Source organism: Rhineura floridana, chromosome 8 (assembly GCF_030035675.1).
Source record: "Rhineura floridana isolate rRhiFlo1 chromosome 8, rRhiFlo1.hap2, whole genome shotgun sequence".
Lineage (NCBI taxonomy): Eukaryota > Metazoa > Chordata > Lepidosauria > Squamata > Rhineuridae > Rhineura > Rhineura floridana.
The window spans coordinates 86043799-86058018 of record NC_084487.1 but is presented as its reverse complement, the minus strand read 5'-3'; the positions used below and the strand labels follow the sequence as shown (position 1 = coordinate 86058018).

Below are 14220 nucleotides of genomic sequence, written 5' to 3'. Positions count from 1 at the left end.
TCAGTTTTAGAAAGAATTGGGTTCTGTTTGCAATGGCTCATTTGTTTTCTGAACAGGGGGATATTATTTCAACCCCTCCCTCCTTTAGTTTCAGAATGGTTACCAGTTTCAGCACTACAAGACAGACTATCACAGTATAATGTCTGTTTCAGGCCGTAGGAACCCCAAGAGAAGAAGAAAGTGGGAGGAAAACTAGTTCTTATTTGCATTTCAAAAATATCCACAAATAATTGAGCAGCTTCAACGGGCTTTTATGTTTTTCTGCCTGTTGATAATTGCAAACTAGTAACTGTTAATGATTGTCATTGGCTAAGAAAAGGCTTAACTTGCTCTGGCTGGCCTTTTTCCCAAGCAAAATTAAAAAGATATGCTACCTTTATTAAAAGGGGTGAATAGTATGTATGTGACATCTACCTACTTTCACCACTGCCTTTTTCCCTTTGGGCTCTTCTCGCTGCTGGTTTTGTGGACCAAAATGTCTTGGGCTATCTCTAGAGAGGCTGTTTTGCCCACCTGTGTTTGTGTGTTTTTTTAAAAAAAGGAAACAAGAGGTGAAGGTAGACTGGAAAGATATTGTCATCATAATGTTATTATCAAGCAACCCTTATGCGTAAATAAAGGCATGCTGTATTCTTCTGTCAGTAAGTTAAAATCTGCTTAAAAAACAAAAATTTACCACAAAATGGCACAAGAGGAGGAAAATGGAGGAGTAAAAAACCCAACACAAACACAGCCATAATTCACCAAGCTTTTATCTCAGTGTTTGTGTATGTAAGCTTTGCTAGAATGTTCGTTTTAAGCTTCATCATTATTCTCAGTACAAATCAATTCTCAAATCTGTTAAATTCTTGTCATTTTTTTTCATAGCATCACCAGCTCGACACATAACCCCAGTTTCCCCTTCTCCTGCTGGAAGATCTCCAATGAAGGTACTGACTAAATAGAATCTGAACTGTTTATCTTTTTTCTTTTGTATTATGATGGTCTTCTTTTCCATTTATAACATTGACATATATCTGGCATGCATGTTGCCTTCAGAATCTAATGTTTTGAAGGCAACATGTACACTAGATGATGAAGGCAATGGGTATGTCAATATTATAAAAAAGCTTAGTCATTGAAACTAGTGCTTTCCTGCTTTTGTGTTTATTAAAGTTCATTGCCTAGAACGGTTAGGCTATGGCGCAATACATAAATAAAAGACATATCCTATGTATTGCTTTGAATAAAAAGACTGTGTCAGTAGTTCCTATGCATTCAGGCCATAAACCAGAGTGTAATTCGTTTTAGACTGTTTTTAATAATATATTTTATATTGTTATGACTTGCCCTGGGTGTACTGGTGAAGGACGGGTAACATAACAAATTTTCAGCAACCACTACTCTTGTATTTTATCTTTTTTTCCTGAATTACAAAAGCAATTTGTCATGTGAAATGGAGGGCTGCTGTTCAGGAAAACTTAAGTCCAAAAGTCCACTGGGTGGTAGACATAGTGGCATGGTTCTCTGGATTATGATCAGTGCCCACACTCTATAGGTTGTTTGGGGTGGGGGGAAAGAGGCAGGTTGTAGCTGTAGTAACTCCAAGTCCTGAACAACATTTTCTTTTAAAAAAAGTATACAACCAATTGAGTTTGGCGCCTGCTACTTTGAATTGTATAAAATAATGCTGGCTACACATGGGTATCTCAAGCCATTCAGACAAGAGTTTAACTTGGCATGAAAGTGTACAGTCCATTATAATGAACAAACTTTTTGTGGGGCTGCCCATGGGTCTAGTCCTAAAGCTTCAACTACTGTAGAATGCTGCAGCAAGACTAAGAACAGACTACTGTCACATGACAGTACACATGGCACCATCGGTGTTAAAAGGCCTTCATGGGCTTCCCATCTGGTATCAGGCCATGTTCAAGGTTCATGTGTCAGTGTACAAAGCCCTGAACAACTGGGCTATCTACAAATGCTCTCTCTTTCTCTCTCTGTTAGGGGCCATTCATACATTTCCTTTTGATGTGACATAGTGATAAAAAGGTAAAGGTGTCTCCGCACTTATAGTGCAAGTCGTTTCCGACTCTTAGGGTGACGTCTTGTGACGTTTACTAGGCAGACTGTATATATGGGGTGGGATTGCCAGTTCCTTTCCCGGCCTTTCTTTACCCCCCAGCATATGCCGGGTACTCATTTTACCGACCACGGATGGATGGAAGGCTGAGTGGACTGTGATGCGTCCTTCCCTGGCTCTCCCTGTCAGGTTCCTACCTGCTCGTGGTTACTGCCTGTCTCTAGGCACCACCAGGGACTCCACCAGTCCGGACCGCACTCTCTTATAGTTTCTCTCCCCGCTCTAGCACAGATCTCAACAGATCCCCCTGCTAGGCAACCACCAGTAACATCCCAATACTAGTATTCCCAGAGACTCTGAATACTGGTATTGTTATTCTCTTCACCGCTGCCACCATTTGTTACAGTTCCCCTTCAGCCTTGGTCATTACCTTACCCTCCCTTCTGGTCTGTGAAACCCCAGCCAAGGATCAGGCCTTTGGTAAACCAAATTAAGTATTTATTACAGATAACAAAGCTAACAAGATTAATAAGATTTCTTCTTAAGGCACATAAGCATATGGTTTTACTCAATACTAATCCAAACTCCACCTCCCTCCTTCTCCACTCTCTCCTGGCAAACAACTCTCTCAAACCCCACCAAGCAATCCACTCTTTCTCTTCTCCCCCCCAGATTCCACTCTCACTCTTCCTTTTATACATTCAGCCATTTTAAACACTCAGCCAATCATCTCGCATTCTACTGCCCATTCACTCCCCCTCTTTCACTCCACTTACCATGTATCTTCTAAAACAACAACACTTACCATATATACATTAATATAGGAACATCACATTCCCCCCCCCCCCCGTAAACAACAGCAGAGTATTATTCCTGTTCCAGGATTTATACGTCGCATTAACAAATAAAAGTCCCTATGGGGAAAATGTCTTTCTTTGTTCCTCCATCTGGTCACATCACTGCAGTCCCAGCCACTTGCCTGGAAAGTCCATCGGCCAGTACATTGTCCTTGCCTTTTATGAACTGGAAGTCTACTTGATAGTCCTGTAGGGCCCAGGACCACCTCTGCAGCATAGTGTTATGGTTTTTCATAGTCTGCAACCATAACAAGGCCCGATGATCCGTAGTCACTGTGAATCTTCGTCCCCACACGTATGGGCGCAACTTGTTCAGTCCCCACACGACCGCTAGGCACTCCTTCTGGACCGACGAATAGTTTTTCTCCCTCGGCGTCAGCTTGCGACTCAGGTACGCCACTGGATGTCTGGTGCCTTCTCTCTCCTGTAGCAAGACGACTCCCAGCGCGAGGTCCGACACATCTGTAGCCACGATGAATGGTTTCTCATAGTCTGGTGCTATTAATATGGGTCCTTGGCACAAGGCCTGCTTCAGTAGATCAAAAGCCTTCTGACATTCATCCGTCCATACCACACGCTCAGAACACTTCTTCTTTGTTAATTCATGCAAGGGGGTTGCTATTTCCCCAAAATTTCTCACAAACTTGCTATAAAATCAAGCCACACCCAGAAATGCCCTTACTTGTTTTTTGGTTAAGGGGATCGGCCACGCTTGTATTGCCTCCACCTTGCTCCATAAGGGGGTGATTTTCCCACTCCCCACCTTATGTCCTAAATAGATTACTTCCTTTAGTCCAAACTGGCATTTCTTAGCTTTTATTGTGAGGCCTGCTTTTCTTAAGGCCTCTAATACTGTTGTCAGGTGTTGGACATGCTCAGGCACCGACTTGCTAAAAATGGCCACGTCATCGATATAGGCCACTGCAAAATCTGACATGCCTCGCAACACAGTATTGATTAGCCTCTGAAATGAACTTGGTGAGTTCCTTAGTCCCATGGGTAAGGTCACAAACTCATATAACCCATCTGGTGTACTGAAGGCAGTTTTGGCTCTGGATTGCTCGTCTAGTTCCATTTGCCAAAATCCTTTACAGAGATCTAGTGTAGAGATAATGGTTGCTGCCCCCAATAACTCTAACATTGCGTCTACCCTAGGCATAGGATACGCATCTGGGACAGTAATTTTATTGATTAACCGATAATCAATGCAAAACCTTGTCGTTCCATCTTTTTTCGGAACCAGGACAATACTTGAGGCCCAGGGAGTGATGGATTCCCTGATCACTCCTAATTCCAGCATCTCTTCCACCTCCTTTTTGATCTCATTCAAAACTTTCCCATTCTCACGGTACGGAACAGATCTGATTGGGGCATGATCTCCAGTATCAATGGAATGTATAACTATACTGGTTCGGCCAGGTTTGTTGCTAAAGAGATTCCTATAGGTTTTCAAAACTCTCAGAATCTCTTCTTTTACTTCCTCCTTCACCTCCTCTGACCATTCCACTTGATCTACCCCTCCTTTGTCTTTGCTTTCCTGTACCAAATCTGAAAGTTCAGGCCCACTTCCCTCAGGGAATAAGGTAACTTGCAACACCTTTGCATCCCTGGTATGGTAAGGCTTCAACATATTTACATGAACCACTTTGCTTTTGTTTAATTTGTCTGTGGTAATTACATACGTCACTGTGTCAAGCCTTTCTCTGATGGTATATGGTCCTTCCCAGTTAGCCTGTAATTTGTCATGTTTCCTGGGTATGAACGCCATAACCATATCTCCCACATTATACACCTGTTCTCTGGCTGTTCTGTCATACCAGTAACTTTGCTTCTCCTGTGCATGACTCAAATTCTCTTTCACTACTTCCATCATTGATGTTAATTTATTGCGGAATTCCAATACAAAATCTACTACAGATGTTTTGTACTCTCCCAGAGTTCCTTCCCATGAATTTTTTAGCAGTTCCAAAGGTCCCCTCACTTTTCTAGTAAACATTAGTTCAAAGGGTGAGAAGCCTGTTGACTCCTGAGGGACTTCTCTGTATGCAAATAAGAAGCATCCCAAACGTTCATCCCAGTCTTGTGGGTGATCTTGAACATAGCTTCTGATCATGCCCTTCAAAACTCCATTGAATCTCTCAGTTAGCCCATTAGTGGCGGAATGGTAAGTAGTGGTCTTTAGATGTTTTAGACCACAACATTTCCACATACATTGCATCACTTCTCCCATGAATACACTGCCTTGATCTGTCAGCACTTCATGAGGGAAACCCAGCCTCATAAAGATTTTTAATAAAGCCTCTGCCACTACAGGGGCTTCTACAGATCTCAGTGCTTCTGCGTCTGGGTACCTGGTGGCAAAATCCACCACCACCACTAGATATTTCTTGCCATGCCTTGTGGGTTTGGAAAAAGGGCCCACCAAATCTATTCCCACTCTATAAAAGGGTTGTCCAATTATAGGAAGGGGCTTTAAGGGTGCCTTGGTCTTTACTCCACTCTTTCCCACCTTTTGGCATATTTCACAAGATAGACAATGTTGTTTTACATCCTTGGAGATATTTGGCCAATAATAATGTGCAGCCAATCTCCTCTTGGTCTTTTTTATTCCCAGATGTCCTGCACATGGGACATCGTGGGCTACCTCTAGCAATCTGGTTCTGTATTTGCTAGGTGCTATCAATTGCTTCACTGGTTCACATTCATCCTTTCTTTCAGCAGGCAACCATAGTCTATATAAAATCCCATTCTCACACACAACTTGATTCCTCAGTTTGTCAGTGAAAGGAATCTGTTGGGTCAGGGCTTGTTCCTTTATCTGCTTCAAACTGATAACTTTATGCAGCTCTTCCCTGAATTGCTCTGCTTCTTCCCCAGAGACCACTTGATACAGTTTGTCTTCTTCAGCAGGCCTGCTAGTGGTTGCTATGGTGACCTGAGGCTGGTTAACAGATTCCACCCTGTTTGTTTCAGCCCCCCTTAATATGGCTTCTTTTTCTCTGCCAATTTGCTGTCTGGTCACTACATAGATCTTTCCTTGGGCGCCCATTACATCCCTTCCCAGTATTACTGGTTCTTGTTGCTGGGCATTAATGCCTACTTTATATCGGCCCTCTCGGTCTCTCCAAGTCATATCCACTAGGGCTACAGGCAAACTCTCTGGTTGACCCCTCACTCCTTGGATAGTCACTGTTTCCTGAGGTAATATTTCTTCAGATTTTATTAAATCTGGCCTCAGTAACGTCTGAGCGGCACCAGTGTCAAGCAATGCCCAATAATTTGCCCCTTGTACACTCACTTCCTCTCTCAGACTTGAATCAAGGTCTGTTACTTCTGTCCAGTTTATCTGGCAAAACTGAACCTTTTTCGCTGTTTCTAAAGCCTTGGGCTCTGTTTTCACTGCCCTTGTCTGAGCAGGATTACTACTGGGTTTGGCAACCTCACATTGAAAACGTAGGTGCCCCGGTCTACCACATTTGTAGCATAATTTCTCCTCACTTTTAGGGTACACAGATCCACTCTGGGGTGTCCTGTGCCCTTCAGGTTTTAATGGAGGACTCACTCACTGTGGTACCACATCCCTTCTGCCAGCACTATATGGTCTGGGTTTAAAATCTCTTGATGTTTTCCCCACCCAGCCAGTTCTATTGGAGGCGAAGTGATCCGCCATGTCTGCGGCCTCCTGCACAGATGTAGGGGAACGGTCTTTGACCAGGAGCCTTATTTCTGGTGGTAACTGATGGTATAATTGATCCAGTATCATGAGGCTTTTCACCTCTTCCACTGACTGAGCTTTGGCACTACTCATCCACTTTCCAAATATATCCATCAACTTTGCTCCCAGTTCCACAAAAGACCTCCCTGTCTGTATCTGGCAGTTTCTGAAAAGCTTTCTAAAATAATCAGGCCCCAGTCTGAATCTTTTAAACACTGCTTCTTTGAATTCAGCATAGGTGACGGGCCTGTCTGAGGGGAAATATTGGTATACCTCAGCCAATTCCCCTTTAATCAGGTTTGATAAATACTGCATGTATTTATCTTCAGGTAGCCCCCACAACTGAGCTGCTTTTTCAAAGGTGCTGAGGTAAATTTGAGGATCTTGACCAGGCTCATAGACAGCAAAGTCCTTTGGAGTAATTTTTATTTTTGCTCCATCTCTGTCCTTTCTTGTTTCATCAGAATGAAACTTCTCTCTTCCAAATTTTAACTTTTCTGCCTGTAATTCCGCATCCACTCTCATTCTCTCAAATTCCAACTCCCTCTGTTTTTCCTTCTCTGCACCTTCCATCCTCAAACTCTCAGCTTCTAACTCTCGCTGTTTATCTTTTTCCTCAGCCTCAAAGACCCGCTGCTTTTCTTTCTCATCAGCCTCCCTCCTCAATCTCTCAGCTTCCAACTCCCTCTGCTTGTCTTTTTCCTCAGCCTCCCATCTTAACTTCTCTCTCAAGTACTCTATATAAGCGGGATTGCTTAAATATCCTTCTGGGGTCTCTTCTCTGACAGGTTGTTTTTGCTGTGCAGTAGCAAATCCTATAAGTGCTACCCTCAATTCATCTACCCCTTTACCCTCGTGAGGTAAATTGAATGTTATGCACTTCTCCACCAGCTCCTCTCTTTTCATTTTTATGTATTCAGCCATGGTGTTTGAGTTCACTCACTCTTTGCCACACGCTCTTTGCCAGTCACTCTCACAAGAAATCTTGTTTTGTTATTTCTGTTTGCCACACCACTGTATCTGGATTCTCTGTTGTTCGTATCCCACCACTACTGACACCACATGTGATGCGTCCTTCCCTGGCTCTCCCTGTCAGGTTCCTACCTGCTCGTGGTTACTGCCTGTCTCTAGGCACCACCAGGGACTCCACCAGTCCGGACCGCACTCTCTTATAGTTTCTCTCCCCGCTCTAGCACAGATCTCAACAGATCCCCCTGCTAGGCAACCACCAGTAACATCCCAATACTAGTATTCCCAGAGACTCTGAATACTGGTATTGTTATTCTCTTCACCGCTGCCACCATTTGTTACAGTTCCCCTTCAGCCTTGGTCATTACCTTACCCTCCCTTCTGGTCTGTGAAACCCCAGCCAAGGATCAGGCCTTTGGTAAACCAAATTAAGTATTTATTACAGATAACAAAGCTAACAAGATTAACAAGATTTCTTCTTAAGGCACATAAGCTTATGGTTTTACTCAATACTAATCTGAACTCCACCTCCCTCCTTCTCCACTCTCTCCTGGCAAACAACTCTCTCAAACCCCACCAAGCAATCCACTCTTTCTCTTCTCCCCCCCAGATTCCACTCTCACTCTTCCTTTTATACATTCAGCCATTTTAAACACTCAGCCAATCATCTCGCATTCTACTGCCCATTCACTCCCCCTCTTTCACTCCACTTACCATGTATCTTCTAAAACAACAACACTTACCATATATACATTAATATAGGAACATCACATGGACCTCAACCCCTTTTACCGGAGATTCGACTTCCTCCTTCCGTTGGAATCGAATTCCGGCCGTGAGCAGAGCTTCGGCTGTGTTACTGCCGCTTACCACTCTGCAGCACGGATAACAAGGGCTTTTTGGTTTTTTTACTTTGTAAGTTTCATGAGGTTAACACTTTTAGTGAAAATGTCCTGTGTGATGTCAGCTGATGTTTACCATGTCATGGAAAAAAGCTTGAAAAATAGCAGGATTCCTCATGTGGAAATACCATCTGTAGTCATGTGGGAGCACACTCAGAAGAGTGAAATTGATGACAGCACTGATACGTTACTTTTTGAAGTGGGAAACCAGTATTAACCCTTTAGTTAGAACTTACTACCTAGAAGAAAATACGGTTAGCAAGAATACAGCTTGTTTAAGGCCTAAGCCTTACTATGGTTTGTTCCCCTAGGTAGGTCTTTTACACAGCATTGGTATCCTGTTGACACCTATGGAGACAATGATGCTGTTGTTAGCCTGGTGTGAACCTTTCACTGGGACAGAGCATACTGATCTTGGCGGAATGGAGTCAAATGCATAGTACCTATTAAAATGTGCTGAACAGTACACAGTGGTGCTTAATATGTGGATTTCTGACTGCATTACCACACTGCTATCGAAGTTCAAAAAGATCTTGGGATACTTTCAAATATAATACAGTATCAGTTCCAGATTCCAGTTCATCATCCAGTTACTCCACACAGGCCGTTATGGGCTCATTTTAATTAGATTTTCATTTAAGAAGCTGCCTTATACTGAGACAGACCATTGGTCCATCCACCTCATTATTGTCTGCACTGACTGGTAATGGATGTTTCCACGGTTTCAAACAGGGTTCTCTCCCAACCCTATGTGGAGATGCCAGGGATTGAAACTTTGACCTTCTGCATGCAAAGCAGATGCTCTTCTACCGAGCTACTGCCATTCCCTGACAATAATCTGTACACTTTTTTTTAACCATGAACTTTAGTTCAATTAATTTCAATGAAATTTAGGCATGCTTATCTTTTGTAGAAACGATGTGTTTTTGTGTTTGTTTATAATACAGTTCTCCCCTCATTTTATCCTCACAATACTGCAGTGAAAATAGGGGAAGCCAAGAAATGGTGACTCAAGGCCATTCCATGGACTTCATGGCTGAGTGGGAATCTGAATCTGGGTCTTCCCAGTCCATGTGTGATGGTCTAACTGCTGCACCACATTGGCTGTCAATGGTTTAACAATAGCATAGTAACTGAAGAGTAATTTTGATACTGAAAATCTCTAAAAACGGTTTCAGACTCCAATGAGTCCTACTGAAAAGGTTTCATTTTGGGAAGCACAGATTTAGAATTATAGAGATTTATCATGTAAGCACTCATTTCTGGCATTAGAGAGCACAGGGTTACCACTTACACAATAGAATGTACTCTGCTTTGAGTAATTCTAGATATTTTTAATAGCATTGCTAGTGAATGAGTGCATAGTTGTAAACAGTAGTGCCATTCAGTTTCTAGTTTTGAAGGTGCAAATTTTTTAAAACTTTTCTGCATTTTTGGTAGCTATAGAATTTAACTGCTGCATATCATGTGAAATCAGAATTTGGCATGTTTTCTCAAAGAAATATCTTCCATCACTAGCACCCACTCTCTCCTTTATTGTTGAACTAATGTCTTCTCTTTTACCCAGGGTTCAGTGCAATCGTTTACGCCATCTCCTGTGGACTACCATTCCTCAGGGCTCATTTCCAACTCCCCGGTGTTGTCAGGAAGTTACAGCAGTGGCATCTCCTCGCTCAGTCGATGTAGCACTTCTGAAATGTCTGGCTTTGAAACTCAAGTCAATGAGCATCCAGTACCTATTTCTAACTGCAACATTTCTGAAGAGCCAGTGAGAAAAGAAAGTAAGACTCCACCACCTTACAGTGTTTATGAACGGACACTGAGGCGTCCTGTCCCACTACCTCATAGTCTTTCCATCCCCATTCCTACAGATCCACCAGCACTGCCACCCAAACCCCTGTTGGTTCGACCAAACAATCTGGAAAATAGTAGCAAAAGAACTGAACAGGCCCCTCGGCCCAGGCCTCTTCCACGAAAAGTGTCTCAGTTGTAACTTTTTACAGAGAGTCATTTTTTATAATGACTTAATTGGAAAACACATCTAACATAGGCACTTTAATATTTTTCACAAATATTCTTTCCAGTGATTTTATTTTTTAATTACTTAATATTATGTTGCACATTTTTGGCAGATGAAAGTACTAACCTAAAATGCTAGATATTACAGGAAACAAGACTGAAATAATTTCATTAATATTAGGTACAGTGAATGGGGATGCATACCAATCTGAATCTGAAGCTCAATTTTTCAAACTTTGTTTAAGCAAAACTATACTTCCCTTGTACAATCTCCTTTAGTCTGACATTGTACTACTTAGAGCATGCAGGATAATATGATTTAAACTAAATATACAAAACCAAGGCATGTTGCTATAATAAGATTAATTTTTACATTTTGTGAACGTTTTGAAGACTGTTCCCTTATCACTTTTGAGCCTGTTAATGCAAATACATGGATACAAGTAATCATAATCCAAGTGATTATTATTGCATTACAAAATCACAAGGATATTGTAGCTGAGTTTGTGAAACCACTCATTTTGGTTTACCTACTTTCTGTTGGCATATTTCCATATTTTATAAAATGTATGTATATACATTTTAATATTTTAAAAAGAAAATGGCTTTTATTAATTCCTTTGGCAGTGATTTGTCTGCATGACTTGCAGCATTTTCACACAATTTTTTTTGAGGTGCAATTTCCTTCCATATAGCTGCTGCTGCTGCTGTTAATAATAATGATAATTCCCAAGGACAGCAGGTTGTAGAATTTGCGCTTGATGATGAATATTGACTTTAAAAATTACTTGTTTTCGGAAGAGGAAACCAATCTTTTGAGGTGTTTTAGTATCTGAAATGACTGTGTCCTATTAATAGTGACCTGAAATGGCCATTGTCAGTGGAAAATTAGTAAATACAAAGAATGGGAATAACTGGGTGCAAATAAGTGTTCATGAGAAATAATCACAAAGGGCATCAACTGCAGAGTCTGGGTCAAACAGCAAACGTATACATTGGGATTCAGTCTTTATTAGTGACTTGTTTTTGTTTCCTAATCAACCATCTTGCCCTTTTGGCAGCTTTTTAGGTTTCAGATTGTGTACTGTACCGCACAACAGAAAGCATAGGAAGCATCTGGGAAAAGGCAGGTCCCTTTTCCCACAGATCTCCCATGCTCAGTTCCTGACCACCACCTGTTCAGACTTCACAACTCATGTTGGTTCTAGACAGGGCAGCTTCTCATGCAACCATTTGCCTTTGGTAGAAAACAAAATATGTGACATGGTACATTGGTTGAGTAGGGATATAAAATGCACAAAAGCAGAGCAGAGACTCTTCTGTGCTGCTACTTCATTTGTATTTTATAAAAAGGACGATGCAGCAAATAATTGAAAATGTGTGCCATTTAAAATCATTACAGTATCTCTACCCAAGTGCAAATTGTCAGATTGCCTTTTGGCATCTGGTCTGGTAGGCACGGAGTAGTGTATGATGGAGACACTGCACAGGTCTGGACCCCAACAAACACAGCACATTCCAGTCTCCCAAAACAAAAGAGCTGGGCCATGAGTTCTATATGCGTATTTTGGGCTTTTGAGGCTTCCTTCCAAAAGCAGCATTCCGCCATTCTGCTGCTATGCATTCCACTCCCGAAATGTGAGAAAGCCTTATGAGGAATTGTGGTCTGAAAAAAGAAAATGGACCCCTCAATACACAAAAAAAGAAACACTTCCCTGCAAATAACAGGCATTCCTGGTTGCAGCCCATATCCCTGCAGAACAGTCTGTGTTGAAGTGCCCTTACTCCTGCTGGATGATGTTTTAGGTGGCATTTCACTACAAAGCTCCTGCAGATTTGTTTAAAATCACATTGGTTCTAGGACCACACAAACTAAAACACCTTGTATAGACAATTTTTCTATCTCTTCTCCCATTCCATTTACGTACTGTTTGTAACATTTGTTTGACAACCTAAGTATGATCTGTATCTTTCAGTCATACCATTAAAAGTTATCTCCCTGTTTTGTTGGGAAGCTTGTGTTGATTTAACAGTTTGCTTTGTTCATAGCTTAACTGGAACATTGTGACAACTTTTTATATTCTGTCAATGAAACCTTCAGCAGGTATATGCTGTTAATGGTAGCTGTAGAGATTTTCTATAATAAATGTTCAAGTATTTTTGTACATAACTGGTTAATTTTAATAAGGAACACAACTATGTGAAAAAACCAGACAGTTGTGTATGCAGTAAGATTGTTATAATTATGCCAAATACTTTATGTAAGGGTGGGGCACGGGGGGGAATATTTGTACATAGGTGCTTTTAACAATATTCTGCCATATTGACTCTACAACTTTGAATGTCAGAAAAATATATTAATATATGTTGAAATATCTATGTTTAGCAAAAGTGTTTATAACTGGAAAAGGAGCATATGAATTTTAGCTTTGTATCTTGCTGATTTTGAAGCCCTGAGATTTCTTGAACTAGCTCTTGCTTTTCATCATAACATTTTCATGTCTGCATAACCAGAATTTTAAAGCGGTTAGCTACATATTTATGCTGTTTTTTAAAAGGTATTGTAATTTAAATGAAATGTCACAAACTGAATAACAGGTCCACTTCAATCCCTTCCTATCTTATACATAGAGCTGAATCAGTGTGTTGCGTGGTGTTTCAGCATAATCTGAATCAGTGTTATTTGCTCCTCAAGTCTGTTTTTAAAATATATTTGGCAGTAAACAAAATTTTTACTCATGTGCACGTATTACTGACGTCTGCTTGGCAGCGAAAACCTTTAATGTAGTTCCTGTTTACAGATGGTTATACTGGTTGCTGAAGAACCTTAAATACACAATAAAATGGATTGATCTTTCTTGTACAATTTGTTTTCTGCTCAGTGCTGCATTGTGAACCAGTTTGCCATGGAATTAAAGTTTCAGACTTCTGTCTTCGACCTAACTTTATTTCTGGTTTAAAAAGAAACAGAGATAGAATCATCTTCTTAGTTTGTTGCCCCCCACCCAGGCCTCAATTTCATAACAGCTTTCACAGATTGGCCAGAGGCCTTTGAAGAATATCATTTAATTGCCCACCAAATTATAATTGTATAATAGAACAAAGCATATTTGTTCTAGCAGGTTGTGGTTAGATCATATTTTCTGTTTCATCATAACGTTTTGCCAATAGAACAATACAATGCACCCCTACCCCCCTACCCCCCCAGCATGTCTGTTACAGCAGGGGGGTGTCTTGGTAAAAAAAATCTGTATGAAAAGCAGGGATGTCATGCTAAATTTCCTGTCGTGAATTGTAGGAACTCATCATGACTGCCTCCACAGCAGTTGGTTGGCGCTCCAGGTGTCGTGAGCCCCACAGTGAGGGGGTGGAGTGGTGAGAACAAGGAGGAGGACTTTGAATGGGATGACAGTTCCAGTGACTGGCCTACAGATGTGCTGGATTCTGAAAGCCCTTTTGCCATGGACAGTTACAGCTCTGCCACTATAGCTCCAGTTACCTGCAAGGAGGCTCAGCTGAGTCAGGCAGTTGCCTCTCCAACCAACGTTCATCCCCTTCCAATGCCCGCTTTGCAGCCCCCCTCCCTCTGATGGGGAGGATCTTGCTGATGCAGAGCAGACTCCCTCACCTTGTATATGGAGGCCATTGCGCCGACAAATTCAACATATCCCCGTGGCCCCTCTGAGGAGGAACGCT

General features: G+C 41.6%; 1 protein-coding gene across 6 annotated transcripts in view; it reads left to right on the top strand.

Moving 5' to 3' along the window:
• The window catches only part of DOCK4 (dedicator of cytokinesis 4), a 386414-nt gene extending 373019 nt beyond the window's left edge, over positions 1–13395 (top strand). For all 6 annotated transcript variants that reach the window (XM_061640010.1, XM_061640007.1, XM_061640006.1 and 3 more), the window contains 2 exons: positions 868–929; positions 10073–13395. In XM_061640010.1, coding sequence (XP_061495994.1) covers positions 868–929; positions 10073–10498 — 488 coding nt within the window. In that variant the 3' untranslated portion in view covers positions 10499–13395. The remainder of the gene's footprint in view (positions 1–867; positions 930–10072) is intronic.
• The last annotated feature ends 825 nt before the right edge of the window (positions 13396–14220 follow it).